The sequence below is a fragment of the Macrosteles quadrilineatus genome, unplaced genomic scaffold (assembly GCF_028750875.1).
Source record: "Macrosteles quadrilineatus isolate MER2022 unplaced genomic scaffold, UCM_ALF_1.0 Scaffold_9__3_contigs__length_116548681, whole genome shotgun sequence".
Taxonomy (NCBI): Eukaryota; Metazoa; Arthropoda; class Insecta; order Hemiptera; family Cicadellidae; genus Macrosteles; species Macrosteles quadrilineatus.
This window is the reverse complement of record NW_026542602.1, coordinates 40946621-40965974: the sequence shown is the minus strand read 5'-3', so window position 1 is coordinate 40965974 and position 19354 is coordinate 40946621. Positions and strand designations below refer to the sequence as shown.

General features: G+C 34.4%; 1 protein-coding gene across 3 annotated transcripts in view; it reads left to right on the top strand.

The window, feature by feature from the left end:
* The window catches only part of LOC129001961 (excitatory amino acid transporter 1), a 69410-nt gene that overhangs the window by 24284 nt on the left and 25772 nt on the right, over positions 1-19354 (top strand). For all 3 annotated transcript variants that reach the window (XM_054429411.1, XM_054429412.1, XM_054429410.1), the window contains 8 exons: positions 10646-10813; positions 11483-11794; positions 12155-12197; positions 12520-12589; positions 13921-14104; positions 15431-15664; positions 16287-16481; positions 17429-17563. In XM_054429411.1, coding sequence (XP_054285386.1) covers positions 10646-10813; positions 11483-11794; positions 12155-12197; positions 12520-12589; positions 13921-14104; positions 15431-15664; positions 16287-16481; positions 17429-17563 — 1341 coding nt within the window. The remainder of the gene's footprint in view (positions 1-10645; positions 10814-11482; positions 11795-12154; positions 12198-12519; positions 12590-13920; positions 14105-15430; positions 15665-16286; positions 16482-17428; positions 17564-19354) is intronic.

The following is a 19354-nucleotide window of genomic DNA, read 5'->3' as shown; positions in this document are numbered from 1 at the left end:
GAAAGTTTTGTAATTCTTTTCTCAGTTGTCAGCGTGTGGTGGTGATTACAACATGCTACACTCACTAACATTACTTCCAGAAGCACATTGTACAACACCTTCTGTCTGCCTTTTCCTTTACAAGCCTTAAGTTCATTTTTTATTTTTACAACCTTCATCCTTTAATTTTACTCACCAAAAATCCCGTACTTGTAACATTTAAATCAGAAAAATAGTCATCGGTGTCCATATTTTCTGTTCCTTGTATATGTTTAGCGTTTTTAAACTACTTTCATCACTTAAGTGAATTTTAGAAATCGAATTAGTATTTCTAAATGTTATTCATATATGGTTTCTAATAGTTAAATTTATGTTTACATCGGTGCATTGTGGAATAATTTGCATTACGTTCACTCAAACAGTGTAAATAGAGAAATATATTTTTTTTTTAATCAAAAGTTTTATCTTTTTGTCTAGTTGTGGTACTGAAGTTATTCTTCTGGATGTGTGGGTGTGTCCTGGTCTGTGTGAGTGTATCTGTGTGTATCTGTCTGTCTTAGTGTGCGTGTCAAATGTCGTTGATTGTTGATAGACACGCGTCAGACAGTTCTGGTATTTTACTCTTCATCTGTCAAGTGGTTTATAAACATCGTACTATATCATTTCAGTCAAAACGAAGTCTAAAAGAATTGATTAAGCATTTCTTCATAGCTTTCATTCTCATGGACCAGCTGAAAACAGTTTTATGGATGGTTCGGGTTTGTTTGTGTGGAGGGCGTTTTGTTCTGTACTACTAGTTATTGGCGATTTCACCGATTTTAAAGCAATTTTAATTCAACAAAACGTTCTTTTCACAATCAGTTGCTTACTGGTAGCTAAAGAGTTAAGCCTAAATGGTGACATCGTAAAAATCATCAGTCTGTTTTGAAGCGTGTTTCAATACTGGTGACGTTTGAGTGTGCTTATGTCAGCTGTGTTTTTATTTATGTAGGGCAATGCTATATTGTGTGCTTTATGATTTTCTACTGTTACCAGAGGATAAGCAATAGCGTTTGAATATATATGGTCCAAAAAGTTTGTAAAAATAAACGATAAACAAATAGCATTAATCAAAACACAAACGTTCATTATCCTAACTAAACACTTTGCTTATTATTCCATAATGATTCAGCTGAAAACTATCTTAGAATATTTTCTTCGTAAAGATTGATTGCGTCTTTTCTTATATACATTTTACTAAGATCAGCTAACATGTTTGAAAGCTTATGCTAGACCTCTCTTACTATAACTAGAGCCTCCTCTAATTCACCTATGCTATAACCAAAGAATAAAATGTGTATGTGATATTCGCCGTAAAAAAGATTCAGTTCCCATCCTCACACTAAACATCACCAATAAGCGTAAAAAAACCCCTCAAATACTCATCAAACAAAGGTTTATATTTGACAACAGAATAAAGAGTCTACGATCAGTATCCAAAGCTGATACCATGACATTGCCCGTGATGTATGGTGAACCGGGTGAACCTGAACCAACGATCACAATAACTTGAACCACAATGTCCACAACTACAATTGTTTTGTTTTGATTGTTGGCGACAACATTGCGGTGGCAAATGCAAATGCTTATCAGCTGTTGTTGGCAGAATTGTAGACCACCCAATCTCGCCGACCTTGAAATCTGGCGGGAGATGTTTTAGATTTCATTCCCCTCATGTGTTGCCAAAAACCACTGTCTTAATAGTTAGATTACTGAAGCATTTTTCTACATCCCATGATAAATAATTCCCTTATACCCAGAATTTGTTTGCTAATGTAAATAATTTACCTAGACGTTGACATGCGATTTTTTGTATATTTCGTCAAACTTGCATTTAAAAGTAATAACAACAATTAGTTTATCTGTTTACTTATTTTTCACTCAAATACTCTTAGTAGTAAGAACATTGTTTTCATGTTTACATTACACATAAGGTTTGAACGGGGAGTGTATGTGGTGTTAGGATTAAATTAGTCTCATATATGAAACTTATATCACACATTATGTGTTAAATTATACCACTTTAAATTAAATTCTTTTAGTTGAAACAACATTTATGATAATTTAAAAATGATTTTTTTTCCTAAAGAATGAAGTTATATCTGGGGCTGAAGTTTTATAGTTTTCACTGTAATGTTTAAAACAAATTTGTGAAAAATTAGAAAATTAAAATATTTTTGTTGATAAAAGTTTAGCAACAAACGGAAAATCATAGCAACATACACACTATACAGCATGCAGTGTACTGTATAGCAGACATCTTGATATGTGGTATGTGGATGAGTGAATGTGTGTGACAGATTAAGTGGGACATCTGGCCTACGCATAGTTAGTGATGAAGTACTTGATACTGTAATATGCCTCATTTGTACATTTCTCATTTATATCTTGATCTCCACAACTACATAACCTTCACTGTTTAAAAAAGGTGCAAATGTGCATGGTTTTCATTTGAAGCTTGATTATTTTATAAAGAATCCTTTATGGAGGCTCATCTAAAATTTTAAGTGTTTCTTCGGTATTTAAAGAAAGTATGATTTCTAATTGACTTCAAATACTGCAGGTAAACTTTGTATTTTATTCTAAAATCCTCACGGCTTTTATTTTTTTGTACGCTAGAGCGTAAAGTGACTCTTTTCGATATGAACTTAAATTTTACGGAAATATGAGCGATGGTTGAAAAAGACACTTTTGTTCGTGTGATGAACTATATTTTACGTCATATTGCATAATTAACTAATCAGCTAAGTTAGAAAACTAAAATCCTTATCATGCAAACTACATGTAAAACTTATCTTAAAGTGACTTGCTGCTTGATTTTAGTTCTGCTAATGTAAATACAGTAAGCAGATGTTTAGTAAGTGATTCAATAATTTAGTCGTGTGACTTACATTATACCATAAATATTTCAAACTATTGAAAATAATGCAACAACAAGCTAAAACGTTATCTAATTTATCAAGCAGTGGATAATTTCGATCCATGCGACTGCTACAATCGAAATTTACAATTGTTTACAACAGCTGATCTTTACCCCCCAGGGAGTAAAAATTCTACTTTAGATTTTTTATACGCAACGCATGTATAAAAAAGGCTGTTTTTGCTGCAGTATGAAGTAAAAAGGTTTTTCACAGGGTTAATAAATATTTTTTATTCAAGTGTAAATTTTGGCAACATCACTTTTTACACTTGTATTGTAATTTCAGTGGTCAATAAATTAATTGCCTAAAAGGGCTAGTTTATTTCGTTAGAATGATTTTAAAAGTTGGTTAAATAATAAGTAACCTAAGCCGAAAACATATAGGCACTTAGAGAAAACTCTAAACACAGCCTACATCTGATCCATGCTGCCAACTTTATTAAGGAGAATGTTCGATATATGATCTTAAACAGCTGATAGGTTATTTATTTATCAACAGTATCAATGTGTTCGTACGTTGTTTACAAAACAGTAATAGTTAAATTGGGAGCCATAATTTAATTATTTAATTCCTTTTTCAAGAAGACGTATAGATGACTGGTTCTTTAAAAAGGTACGTTATTATCAGATAAACATATTGTAAATGTAAAACAAGTAATTTCGTGTCAATAAATGATAACTAAAAAGAATTATTTCAAGTTCAAAGCATCAGCATGTATAGTTTTTACTAGATTAGAATAATTTGAACGTCAGTATACGTACAGTACGTACGCAACGTAATTTATAATTTGTTATTACTCAAATTTAATAAAATGATAAACCCTTGCATAGTTTGGAAAGTCCTAGGTTTACCTTTCTAAGATTACGCTTGTTTAAGAACTGTCTTTTAGTATGTTTATTCGCTTAGTAACTGTACTAAGCGAATAAACATACTAAATAATATAAATTTGTTAATCGTTGATTTGTAACCCGAGTGCTGGTTTACCTACCTCAAACAGGTGACAATTATCACTAAATCTAGGCTGTTTAAAATTCCATTTGCAACTGGTACACAAACCACAATATTTACATTAAAACCACTATAAAGATGGACAACATTATCGGATCTTTGAAAGTGCACTATAGATATAAATTAAACATTTGGGGAGAGGGGCTGGATTATAAATTAAACTAATTCTATTTAAATTGGGAATAAATGTCATATTTTTATGGAGACATTTTAGTGTAGGCCTAAATCCAATCAGGCAAACGGACATTCGCTAAGTTTGCAGGTTTGCTGCGGTGGGGGTATATTAATTATATAGATATGTCTTAACACTTTTTTATACATCTACACTTATGCTTAAGCGTTCAAAAAGGTGTGTCGAAGTGGTGAAAGATTTGTTTTACATTATTACCACAAAACAATTCTAATCTTAGCCAATTCGACAATTACTAAAACAAAGATTAACTGATACAAAACTGATTCTGATTCCGGAGATGAAACACTATATAAGTAAACACAACACAGTATCCCCTCATGGACTATCTGTTAAAATGACAATAATAGCAACCTAATGTCCTTGGTCTAGACCTTACAATCGGTGCCAACTTCTGAGGAGTCCAATAATAAGTTTTACGCTATCACTACTTATATTTCTATTTTTACATTAATTTGGAGCTGGATACTCCCTGACAGAATCTCAAAGATGTCCCGATGAATTTTATTACGAATGTAACCAGGCATGCGTTTAGAAAACCTGTGTAATTTAAGGTCTTTATGGCATGTATTTGCCCTTTTAGACCATATGCTAATGAGTCATTTAACATTTTGTTTCCATGGAAACAAGAACAAGAAATAAGAATAAGAAGCCACAATATACTTTGGTATTGTTGTGGGGTTTCCACGAATATTAGAGCAGAACCGGTATGGATCATAAGGTAAACAAATTATGTCACTGGCAAATTATGTCTGCTGGGTATTAAACATGATTTGATTAAAATTATATGGAACTATCAAACCAGCTGTTACAGCTATTAGGGACAAAAGAGGCGTCATTTGTTTATGTCGATGATTCATACCATATACTGTTCTATCATAGGCTCTAATACAAGACCACGGCATTAGTGTGTGGCAACCAAAGTCATGTCTATTGCCATGGTAATAACAGATATAACAAAAGTGTAAACATAAACATTCCCTATACTGGCCATTATAAATTAGTGAAACAGCTTGTATTTGAGAAAAGCTATGGTTCTATATTCCTGGGGATTTCTATTAATTTTTATTTTAAGTTGTTAGGCTACACATATTATTGAGACAAATTGGGTAGACTATTCTGTATAACAAGTTTGTTTATTTATTTTATATCTACATTAATGTTGGAAAACCTGTCAAATTCTATTTACATAGGCAATGATAGCTGTATTTTGTAGTTAGTGTTACAGGTCACATTTTAAATTATCAATTATATTAATTATTACCCAAATATGAGTGTAGGATGAGTGGCACGATCTTGTAGCCTTGTTAGTTAAGGCCGAAATATTCCTTGGACACAGCTGTTAATAAAATAGGCCATACAGTTAATGGCAACCAAGGGACCTACAGTTCTAGTGGAATCCGAACCACGGTTTTCCCCTTGTAATTAACGAATTGGTCTAAATTATCAGGATAGTACAGCGGATAGTCGTAGTACTCACTAGTGTGGACGTTAATCCACACCAGGGAGCATCTCATCCACAGTGCCTATAAATATCCACAATTATTGTTCTCCTAGTTGGCCTTACCCAAGATGCATGAAGTAAAAGCACTCGATACATCTTGGGCCTTACCTAACTGGATTACAGGACGACGCCACCGTCACAATCATTTTGTAATAATAACTTAATCTTTTAAAACTTGTACCACATTGCGAACCGCGGGTAAAGATGCTATACAGTATATTATACTGTCTGGTGGTCATCATCTAATAATACCAGTTGTTGTGGCTGTCGTATCAAATCACAGAGTCAAGGTTCAATTAGATATCTTGCAGCCAACTTCTGTCGCTCCACTCTACCACCGCAATAATCTATTGTCTTCGCACTTTGTTGACGATGGCACATGCTTAATAATAACACATACGGTAACTGTTAACACGTGTCTTGGATGGTAATATTGACTAAAGTTTTTATTAGTTTTTATGTTGATTTATAAATTTACTGCAACTGGAGGTTATCCAGTGGTCAAAAACTCGACCAAATATATGTAATGTACAGACTTCACCGTTTCCCCCCTTTGTTGTAAAGAAAAAATGTGATTGGAATTTATTTTATTTGTTTTGATTTTCTGTTTATAATACGCTGTTATTTTGTCACCAGCATGGCAACCCATATGGGCCATGTTATTTTTTTTATGGAATGATAATTTTGTGTGCTTATTTTTGAGCATATTTTAATTTATAAAGGTATTCTGCACATATACAGGGAAATATCTTTCTAACAGTATGCGTAGACTTTCCCTGCGATGCGCACAAGTAGAGAAAAAAGGTTTTAAAGAAACATGATTGCCTATTAATATATAGAAGATTCCGGTCCCACAGGGATGTGTATTTTCAGGGGGGGGGGAAATGTGGTTGGATGAACTCAAAATGTTACTTTCCTTTTTCTGTGAGATTAATAGGATGGTTCCAAGAATAAAATAAAGAAACATGATTGCCTATTAATATATAGATTTCGGGCACACGGGGATGTGTATTTTCAGGGGGGGGGAGGGGGGATGAACTCAAAATATTACTGATCTTTTTGTGTGAGATTAATAGGATGGTTCCAAGAATAAAATAAAGAAACATGATTGCCTATTAATATATAGATTCCGGTCACACGGGGATGTGTAATAAATAAAAACAGGGAGCTTAAATTTCCCGTTCTCCCTGTGAACTGCCACCCTGACAGCAGTCGTGGCTTACGTCCCCCAGCTTATAGCCATAATAACATTCGTGGCTTTCGGGAGGCAGCCGTATTTTCAGGGGGGAAATGTGGTTGGATGAACTCAAAATATTACTAATCTTTTTGTGTGAGATTAATAGGATATGGTTCCAAGCATAAAATATTTATTCTAATACTATTTGTTCACCATGTTAAGAATTTGTTAGATACCGTTTTTGAACTCTTTTTTATGCCACAGTTTGCTTTAATAAACTCTTAGTATTTTTTTTACAAATTTCTTTGCAACCATCATTCTGAGGAATTTCAAGATTATTTCTACCCAACGTAATACATGGATTAGGAATTAGTTGGATTTGCATGTCAGTCGTCAGTCATAGACGTTGGTGTATATAGATTGTTCATTATTGGTATAGCTTATGTTCTTTATTTGCCAGAGTTTTAAAAAGTAAAAAAAAAACATTTAATTATTGTGGTCAATATTTATTTTTTTTTAACACGCATTTTAATAAGTTTTACAAACAATTGGAGTTGTAGCCATGTTATATTGCTTACCCTAATACAGAAATTATTCGTTTATAGCCTGTAAAGATTTCAACTCCTTAAGCCGGTTTAAAAAGCTTACCTTAATCAGTTTGCTTTCAATGATCCAAAACATCAGCTTATATTTTTTGGTGTGCTAATTTTCAGTTAATTTAATTTTTACTCAGTTCACCAACTATCCATGGAATGTGTTTGCAATGTTTTCCATCAAGATTAATATCACATTAATTTTTTCAACGAGCAATTTAAATTCTCCCAGTGTGTAAAGAGGAAGCGAGAGTAATCATATTGAACTTAGTTGACGCCCAACAATTAGCATGAGCTCATGGTCTAACTGAAACTGTCAACTATGTACTCACAAACTAATGAAGCTTAGCAAGTTGTTTTGTTTACTATTTGATGCTTTGAACTAGTGCACTTGAATTGCAGTTGATGAAAATAAAATCTAAATTATTTATAGAGTAAAATGTGCGTTTTAAAGATTAACATGTGGTAGTAATTGAAAGATTTCTCTGAAACTATTTAACTATTATTTTGGGGTTTACAAAATGCTGTTGGATTTTCCCTAGTGCAATTCAATTTGAGTTCAAAGACAGAAGATTCATTTAAAAAGGGGGGAAATATGTTGGAAATTATCTTGTATTTACTTAGTATTTTACTGTTGGATAATAGCATACAATACTCTGCAAACTATTTTCCCTTTTAAGTTCTAGCATAGTCTGTGTAGGTAACTGAATAGCAAACTTATTTTCCTTAGAACAAAAAAACAATCATACAGTGACTAGGCAAAACCTGATATAAAATAACTCATTCAGTTGTTCATCTTAAAGCGTATTGTGTAGGAATGTTTATGGATTCAAATTTTTGGGATAAGATTATAGTTTGTTCGAAAAAAGTGTTTAACTGCAGGCAAGAAATTACATCACTGCTTCTTTCTCTCAATACGGACCAGTGCACGCTTTCATAAACATTTTCTTTTACATAAATTAATCAAAATTACTTAAACCCATCCTTAAAGTTTGCATTGTAAACCAGCATGTCCATATAAAGAAGCCGTGGCAGTTTCAATGAAGACACTTCGCAGCCCATTCACAAACCACTTAAATCAGATTGTCAGCCATCTTGACTCATTGTTGTGACTGTCGGAAATGATTCATTGTCCAGTCTAGTAATAGCAATGGTAAAAGTGACAAAATTCAAATGCATCTCTTGCTGCTAGTTGACAATATTCATTAAAAAATTGCATAATTTTAATTTAATAAGGTTTGTAATTTATTATTCCTTGAGTCTATAAAAAAATATTTACAATTACATTTTTATTAACCTATGAGTTCTAGATATTCATCACTAAATATCATTAATATAGAGGAATATTGATGCTGAGTTTTTTAATTCAAGGTTTTGTTAGGTCAATCCTTTATAATTTATTAGAATCCATGTTTTAGCCCGTGAGCTGTATAATAACTAAAATAGGATTTACCTTCGCCAATACAGCTCAAATATTGGTGTAATGTATTACAATGCCATCGCCAGACTACAAAATCTCGGCTGAAGTAGCGTCGTTGAAGTTAAAACACATAACACACACGAACAATGCGAATATTTAAACTGTTTAAAAATTGATGATTGTCGTACTAACTGCAACGGTTGGCATGTTCCCGTTCCAAGCAAAACAGTATGTTTTCTGTGGCAAAACGCCGACTCACAAACGAAACGGCTATAACTTAGTTACACCAATTTGAGCTGCATTGACGAAGGTAAAGCCTATTTTAGTTTGTAATTTAGATTATAAATTTTTTTGGTCCCTATATTTAGGCTGCAACTAATTGTAGTCACTGAAAATTCCATACATATAAGTAAAAGGACTTCTTTCCAACAACATCACTTTGCAAGCAATTCCAAAAAACTTGCAGCCTTATTTATTGGAGAATAAAAAAATCATAAATATGTAATATTTCTTATAAACTAACTATATTACTCCCCTCTCTTGGTATTTACTTATTTGGGTTATTATCCCATCACACAAACATTTGTTTAGGGTAAATCTAATGTTATTTAAATGGGGAATAAATATGTCTTGTTTATATAAAAATATTTTATATCCAATCAGACAAATTTAAATTCGCCAAGTCTGTGTTTGTTGCGACATTATTATTGTAGGATACTATAAAAATACTTCTCAACTGTACATTTACTGGTAGTACAGTACTCAAGGTTCGATGGAAGGAGTTGAAAGCCACCAAGAGGGCCATTATACCCCATTGTATGAGCCTCTCTGCGGCTTACTACGGCTTACAGCTGAGACAGACCTAGTAGTCGCTAAAAGTCACTTTTCTTACAAGCAATACACATAATTAACCCTCAATTCATACTTTCAACTAATAATTATTGTCTTTGTTTTCACCCCAAATAATTGTATTAAATTTGGTTTTGTGTAATGATTTTCTTAGTTGTTTAAAATTTGATTTTGTATATTGCTTTTACACCATGACCTAAGCATGTCTTTTAGGCAGGGTAAAAAACGTTTAGGAAAGGGTTCAATAAAGGGAATTGATGACAAATTAGATTCTTCAAGAATAAATAGCTCCCAGTTTAGAATTTGTTTCAACTAGTTGTCAATAATTAATGAAAGAGGGGAGATGTAATGTTAAGTTATACCATTGACTATTGGATACTCATTGGCAATAATATAACAAAATCTAAAATTTGTTTGTAAAAACTATAGTAGTTTTTGAAAAGTAAATCAATGTACAAAATTAAATTTCGAGGTTACTATAAAAAAAGTGCTTGGTTTATCCTGTTGGGGAGAAAATAAGAATCCTTCCCTCAGTGATCCTTTCTGATGTTAAGTGTTTTGTAAGATCCAGTTTTACTAAATCCCTTACTGATTTTCTACTTAAATTTTAATTTAGCGGAGTAACTTATCAATTTCTATTGTAACTCAGATTCAGATGACTTACTATACTTCGTTCACAATATTTAGGCAGTTTGAGGGGGAATTCCCCCACCACTTTTTTATTTAATGTATGTTGATGCTTAATCAGCTGTTGAGGGTCAAGTAGAGAGGATAGATTTCTTCCCCTAAAACCGCCTAAATATTGTGAACGAAGTATAGTAAACTAAACTTTCATTGTTAGTCTTTCATAATTTAAATTTTACTAACAAACATATTTTGCACATCGTTGGTTCACTAAGAGAGTATATTTTTTTATGAATAAAATAAACCACTGTTTACTAATATGTGATTTCTTAACATTCCAGAAGACCTCTGTCAGGGGATCCGCAGCCTAGAGCCATCAAGATGGCGCCACAGACTCGAGCTCAGAAGATGAAGAAGTGCTTCGGTGAAAACCTCCTGACCATGCTGACTGTGGCGGGTGTAGTCGGGGGAGGTGTTTTGGGATTCACTTTGCGAGCATCTAAACCTATGTAAGTTTTAAATTATACATTCATCATTTCATAAATACTCTCTAGTTCATTAACTAACAGGTGTTATTTTAGCAAATTATTTGGATGTGGGAAACATTACTTGTAATGAACTTTACTACACCACCACAAAGTGTTATATTATGTCACATTTGATCACAGCAGATCTTTCATATTGTGAACTACATACAGATTATTTTTATTGAGTGCAATAGTGAATAATATGGTTTTAGGGGTAAATAGTTCATCCAAACATTTTGCTATGCACAACAAATTAAGAGCCAAATTTTGTCATAAGCATCTTGAAAGCATTGAAAGACCTCTAGTACTACTGGTAGTTAAAATATTTACAGGTAAGATAAAGATTACCTAACATAATATAGAATAATATGAATCAAAGAAAAGTTTAAAAAGTGTAAACCATATATATCAGGAGGAAATGCTATAAAACAGGTCTTAAGGAATCTACAGCAATGCAATGTTAAAACATGCTACACTTTCCCAACCCCCTCCTCTTCTAATAACTCTCTTGGTTCAAAATCCAACAATTTCCTACAATTATTATCAATATTTTCTTATGATTAACTATTTTATCAGGTATTCGCAACTAATTGTGAACATAATCCTATCACTAATACTAAAAAGAAATCTGATAATCATCATCTGTTTCAGATGGACGCCCAGAGAAGTTATGTACGTGCAGTTTATCGGAGACTTGTTCCTCAACATGTTGAAAGGTCTGATCATCCCATTGTTGGTGTCATCCATCGTTGCTGCCATCGGTTCACTGGACCTTACTCTCTCCAGTAAGATCGGCTTCCGAGCCATCACATACTATGTCGCGACCACCACACTGGCGGTCTTCCAGGGTATTGTACTTGTCAATGTGATCAAGCCGGGGAAAAACCAAGGTTCGTCCAACATTACCAGGACTGGATCATCTCGTAATGTGACTACTGCTGACACTCTTATGGATCTTGCAAGGTTGGTTTGACATTGTAACTTGGTTGTAGTAGTAGACATAATCTTACACGGGTGACGGTGACAGGGTAATCTTTCTGAGGTTGGTGGATCTTGACTTGTGTAGGACTGTAACTTAGGACGGTGGAAGAGGCTGTTACTTTGGCAGGATTATAGACATTATAGCTTTGGAAGGATGGAAGACACCTAGGATAGAAGGTACTGACATTTTTAGAGGGTGGTAGAAACTGTAACCATGGGAAGATGGAAGACAAGGAAATGTTTGGACTAAACTTAGTGTTTTGCATATAATATAGGTACTATAATTAATTAATCAAATTGTAAATTTTTCCTGTTTTAAATTGTTTTTTTTTTCCTTTACAGAAATATGTTCCCACCAAATCTTCTTCAAGCTGCCACACATCAGGTAAAATAATTATTCTTTTTCTCTTTTAATGATAAAGAACATTTTGTTTTTTTAATTAATCAATTTAAATTTACAATTATTTATAATTGGTTTTTAATTTGGATTAAAATTAATTACTTTTATAACACCGAGAAACTACTCAATTTATTTAACTGTTAAATTTATTTGTAGATTTGCACAAAGTTTGGGCTAAGCGGTTAATATCATAGTAAAAACATAATTTTTATTTAATTCAATTGGATTACCCGTTGAAATTTGAAATACAATTCAATTTCAAAAAATTGCTTTCAGAAGTTATATATTATTTGTTTTATTGTTTCAGTACAGAACAGTGCTCTCATATGATCCAAGTAAAAATGATCAAGTCGACCCAATTCTGAGGCAAGACAGATGTAAGTATATTTTTTATTTTGTGTGTACTTACGCCAGTGGCATTTTTTACATTTTGAATGGGAATGGTCCAAACCCTGGTCTTGTTACTATCTAACATTGACCTTTTTTTAATAAATGTCAAATAATAATAATCATCTTATAATATAATAATATTATTATATGTTAAATATTAATATCAACTTAGAAATATCATCATTAAATAATTACAAAATGTTAAAGAAATATTTAGCGCCTTTGACATGATCACAGCAACACTAAAGTGCCTTTCTCATAATGTTAATATGTGGTATTGTAATGAAAAGCGGAAATCTGTCAGGCAGATGTTTAGTAGAACTCTAGTTGATGCCAAAGAGAAAAGGGCAGTTTCAAGTAGTTTGGGATAGTAGTTGGAATCTATACTGTAATTTATAAATAATAGTCCTTCCCCACGTGTTGGAGGGTGGTAAATATTCTATACCAATTCATCCTGTATGTGTGCAATCCAGGGCATAAAATAACATGTTAACTGGGCGACACTTTTGTCGCACAGTGCTGAGATTTCGTCGCCCAGTGGCTATGGGTGGTGCCGGTTTTTTTTTATGATTCACATTTTAAATGTATCGGAATTTAAAAAAATACATAATGTAAATATTTTTGACTATTGAGCTATAATTTTGTCCCAAGAGGTTGTGAAGGGAGCCTTGGCCTGTTACAATGTTCTACAATACGTAATTAAGGGAGATTATATGGACTATTTACAAGCAAATATAATTGAAAACATTTATTAAAAGATACATAGAAATGTGTGATTTTCACTTAAATGTATGCAAAAATTTCCGGGGGGGGGGACCATCGAACCCCCCTTTTTGATTGGGGGTTTCCAGATACCCCCAGACCCCCCGGAAAGTCAGGCGCCACTGTCGCCCAGTGGAAATACCTTAAAATATGCTCTGGTGCAATCCATATTAAGCTAACTAATGTGTGGCTTAGCCGGTGGGAGGATCCATCTTATATAAACAGTGTCCGACTTGGGTGGAAGTTAATGGCATTAGTGAGTTATAAAGTGGTTGCACACAATATATACCGTATTTAGTTTCTTTTTATATGAGAATAGAGGAGGAGGACTCTGATTTTTCTTTTTTGGTTTTGATTTCGGTTAATAAATGGTTACATCAAGTTGAATTAAATTTAAACGAAGAACACAACACAAAATAACCTTAAAAAAATACTCTATAGAGTCAACATTTTTATCCATTGTCAAAAAAGTTCTGCTTGAATGTAAAAATTAACATGTGTAACATTACAGACTGTAAATATCACAATTTAAGACAACAAAATTTGTGAATTTCAGACAACTTGTACTCTTGGAATATTGATCATGAGTTCACGGAAGGTTCCAACGTGTTGGGACTTGTCGTATTCTCCGTGATTCTTGGCATCGCCATTGGTCGAATGGGAGAGCTCGGCAAACCTCTGCTCAAGGTATTCGAGTCCATGAGTGAAGCGATGATGGTCATCACAAACTGGGTTATTTGGTAAGTCTTCTATGTATTTTATCTTTGAGTCCCAAAGATTTATATTTTTGCCATAAAAGGGACTGGGCATTATAATCCAACTGTCCATGCTAGCTTAGCTTGACTAAACTACTGAAAGCTGATGTACCTGACTGTAAACTTTTTATATTGTTGAAATATAGGTGATGACCTGAGAGTAATACAATTTGTCTCGGATATAGTAGTGTGCTAACCTGTGAAATGATTGGTGGTGGGGTTTGATTTGTTTTGTTAAGAGAAATATAGTACTTCTGAAAATACATAGCCATACAAATATCATCTGAGCAGCGTAAAATAAAGAATGGAAATCACAAGTTGATACTGTGTATACACAGCACAAAAACACCAATAGTGTTCTTCCTCCACTAACTCAGAAGCAGAAGCTAGTCTATTCTCAGACATTCTTGAGGTTATTGCTGCTATAACTATAAATATAAGACTCAGTTTCCATTGTCTTTGCAGCTTGCTTAATGCTTCCAATATCTTATCCTAGAATTTCACATATATTTAAAAAAAGTAGACTACGTATTTTCAAGGTAAATCGCTATAAGATTACTCTGTGTTTGTCCCATAAATTTATATTTTAATTGATCCACTTTCTTAACACGCAGGCGAAGTTTTGGGAAAATTAATTGATATGCATTAAAGATGATTTATTTAAAATCCGATAAAATAGGGGAATCCATATAGTGTAATATAAAACAATCACTAACCAACTTATTTTATCTATACTGTATTTTATTTATTGTCTGGCTATCTACTATCACACAGGTAGCTCTACATCAAAACGCACAATCAGACATCAGTCTGAAACCAACTTGGGCTCAGGGTGGGCCAAAAATGAATATGTCCACCCAAAACCCAATCTTGAATATGTTGATGGAAACAAAATTTTCTCTATATACAGTAGACTCCCTCTTATCCGGACTCCTCGGGACCGAGGCCAGTCCAGATAACGGTTTTTCCGGTTAAGCCGACGTCCCCAAAAACTCGTTAAAACGGACCGTTTACGGTGATATTGGACTTAAATTTAGGAGAGCATTGTATTTATACATACGATCACTGGTCTCAAATCTGTTCCATGAGAACAGTCGTTTCAGTCCCGCCCACTTCCTGCCGATCTTGTCCGGTTAAACCAATGTGCTGCTAAAAATTGTCCGGTTAAAGAGATGTCATTTCCATCGAGTGTAGTCCGGTTAAACCGATGTCCCGTTAAAAGGTGTCCGGATAAGAGGGAGTCTACTGTACTATGTATAGGGGAGGAAAGTTAAAATTCAGTTTCTTCACTTCCGATTTCTCTGTTTCCAGGATGTCACCTGTGGGAGTTCTCTTCCTGGTCTCCTCCAAGATCCTCAGCATGGAAAGCATCGGCACTGTTATCAGTCAGCTTGGACTCTACTTCTTCACCGTTCTGCTGGGTTTGTTCTGCCACGGCTTCATTGTCATTCCGCTCATTTACACCGTCGGTACTCGCAAGTCACCCTTCAAATTCATCGCCAACATGAGTCAAGCCATCGTTACCGCTTTTGGAACAGCTTCTAGGTAATTTTGTTTATAAAGTAAGCGATTAAACATCTTTGACCATGCATTTAACATTTTATTTAAATTAGTTGTAGCCAGTTTTTGGATTAAAAAGGAAAATATATTAATTGAGTCACAAAAAAAGTGCTGTTAAATTACTATTTTCTGTAGTGTGGTTAGCACTATTTTCTGTTGAATATGCCAACTTATTTACCAAGCCAATCTGAAAATAACTTATTACAAAGTATAGCAAACTTATGACAGATTTTGAAAAAACCAAATATTAAACAGGCCCTCAATTTGCACAGAGCATGTGATCTTCCATGCGTCCACAGGAAACCTTTAACCTCTTGCACCCCTGGGCTTGGGCCCATTTACTTAAGTGGCCCTGACTAAATAATGACAAACCTAGGGAGAAAATATAATTTCAGACTACACACTGTGAGTGGCTCATTCAACTTTGTTATTTTGAAATGAAAAATTGGCTACAGCAGTTCCATATAGATGTGATGTTTATTGCAGTCTCCAAAAGACAATGGTTATCTTTTCAACCACATTTATTTTCAATGTAATAAGGTATGAAAACAATGTATTAAAATTTTACAAAAACAATAAAATTAACTGATTGATTTCTTCTTCACAGTTCCGCGTCGTTGCCAGTTTCAATGGCTTGTCTAGAGGAGAAGAATCACTGTGACGAGCGAGTCTCTCGGTTTGTGATGCCTATCGGAGCAACAATCAACATGGACGGAACTGCGTTGTATGAAGCTGTCGCTGCTCTGTTCATCGCCCAAGTACGCAACGTAGAGTACGGCTTCGGCAACATAGTCGCTGTCAGGTACGTGTTTTGGATATTATACAGTTTCGCTAATCCAGTAAACCTTAGACCACAACACAATCAATTTTACATTTTGTTGACTTTAAATATTTAAGGACAAAAATACAGTTCAATTTTTTCATGAAGTAACATTATGGTCCACCTTTGTACGATTTGACTATCCATCTCAACATTTTCTTTTTATACAATCAAATGAGAATTTTTTTCAGAAAGCACAAAAGGCCCTTATCATATTTTACTCTTGAGTACTTAACTTCAGTACGGCTAAAGACATTTCACACGTATACAGTATTCATTCTGGTTATTTGTGAGCATGGGCCCCAAAATCTTCTATCGAGGGTGCCCACAAGAAATCTTCTCAGGGGGGGGGGCATTTAAAGAATCTTGTTCTAGAAGTCAGGAAAAGGACACTTCCTCCTTTTCTCTTACTTTATTATGTGTATTATATTACAAAATTTAGTTATTATTATTACATGTATCAATCATTGCTCCCTGCAAATGCATATGTTTCTCATCCCTCCACAGTTTATCTGATTCTCTTTTCCTCTTTCTCCACCATCTCACCTCTCTCCTCCGGATCTATCCACCTCCTTCTATGGTCTTACTCTTGCTTTCTTTCCCATTATCACCATCCACTCCATTTCTCTAGGAATGTTCTCTTCCCACCTCCTTCTGTTCTTCCAACACCAACATTCTAGTCTTGCTTTTCCAACACTCCCAGGATTGTTTGAAGTTGTCTTCAAACAATCCTAAAGTTATCATATATTGTGTTAAACTATCTAATCACTGTTTCATCCCTTTTAGTGGGATTTCCATGTACACATTCAAATTACAGTAGTCAATCAAATGCCGTGTAGCTGAGCAACACTATATGAACTTTTTTCAACCTTTGTTATTGTTTGAAACGCAATGCCCCACCCACTATGTATGTATGTTGTTTGTTGCAGCATCACAGCGACGATGGCCAGTATCGGGGCAGCAGGTATCCCCCAGGCGGGGCTGGTTACCATGGTGATGGTCCTGGACACTGTGGGGCTCCCCGCAGAAGACGTCACTCTCATCATAGCTGTCGACTGGCTGCTGTAAGTATACTGTTGTGTGTGTTTGTTAGTCATAGTGCTCGAACTTGTCTTGGTTTTTAGGTGTATTTATGTTTAAGTATTCAAGTACTGTTGATAATTCATTAGGTATATAAAGCATGGTAATAGTAAGGCTTTAAGGATTAGTGTGAACAATAAAAGCAGTTGTGCAGGCAGTATTGGGTGTGTCCCAGCTCCCAGCCCCCCAAGACCAGGAACGCAAAGCCCCAAGTCATAATGCCCCTTTCTTCAAGCCCCCACTAAATAATCCACCTGCTTTTTCCCTTACCAAAACTTAAATTAAAACAATTCACTAAAGTAAAGAAAAGAAGAGCCAGCTATTTAAAAAATGGAACATTTGTTTACCAATAACAAAATTATGAGGACAATGAAATAGTCACGATATTATGGTAATTTTGAAAAAATGAAATCACGATGCTCAATAAAGAGAATATGGGTGGTTCTATTCTAAAGTTGGATTTTTTGTTCTCTCTGAGACTGTGGGCTTCTATCTGCCCACATCATAATGTCGTCATGACAATAATCCGTGATTGTGGCCTCACCGAGATCATTTCCCGCTAACACGGTGTTAACTTCTCCTGCAATAGCAGCAAAATTGAGAGCATCCATGGATGTATAATAACTAATAGAGTTATTATACATCGATGAGAGCATCTCGCACTCCCACAACCAAGAAGTCGTCATCATCACCTCCTGTGATCGTGGCAACATCTTAACAATCCTCCGCAATCTCAAAGACAACATGATATCCCGCTACTAGTGAAATTAAGAGCATCTTTCACAGTCGCGAAGACCTGTTGTTGTGATAAACAAATGTTAACTATGAATGATCATATTTAATTGTGTTGCAAGTGTGTTGAAATTTGAAATACACTTTTTAGGGATACTTAACTTTATAAATCATCAATGGCCCCCAAAATCCAAGTGGCGCGAGTGGGCTTCTTGGCACCCTTGGTTGGGATCCAGTTGGTGACACCTCTTGCATTAATAGTGAAAACAATCTCCCCATCTATTGAGTTAATTTCAGCATCTGGCCTGACAAAAATACTGTCTTATCTCTTCATTTGTACATAAATTATTTAAAAAATTTTCACCCTGAAGATTGTGAGCAGCCTCAAAATTTTGAGGACTAGTGGTGGAAACCAGGTGTGTCTTCATTATAGTTTTGTTCATGTATTGCTAAGTGTATAGTCAATTGTATTACAAAATGCATTTAGAAAGTTACTTTAGCACAAGAAGCAATTCATTGTATGGTAAGTATGGCAGGAAAATAGAAAATAAAGTAAAACGCATGCTTGGTTTATGTTTTTGAATGTCTAGTTACGTATATATCACAGGTGTATTGATAGGGATTCAAACATTAATTTAGATATTTGAGGGAATCCTGAACAAGGGTGTTTCCAGCACACATAGATTGGATTCAATAATTTAGGTGTATATAGGTATTAGCGGTAGCAGCAAAATCAACAGAAAAACATTAACAACAAATTAAAGGAAATGCACATAAAACATGATTGGTTTTAAATTTCATCGTGATTTTACTCATCCATGCAAAACGTCTAGAGCTAGAGCAATGGATATGGTTTGTAGTACAAACAGCTTGACTGGAGTGACAGTCAATGAATTGATAGGTTAATGGTACCGTACCTAAAGGCCTTCAATTAGCTCAGCTGTTTTTAACTCCACTCCAAGGTAGGTCATCGCTCAAGATATTTTCTGGGATGAATTGCTGGAGTGTTACATGAAACCAACCCTCTGATTTGGGGTCGCACA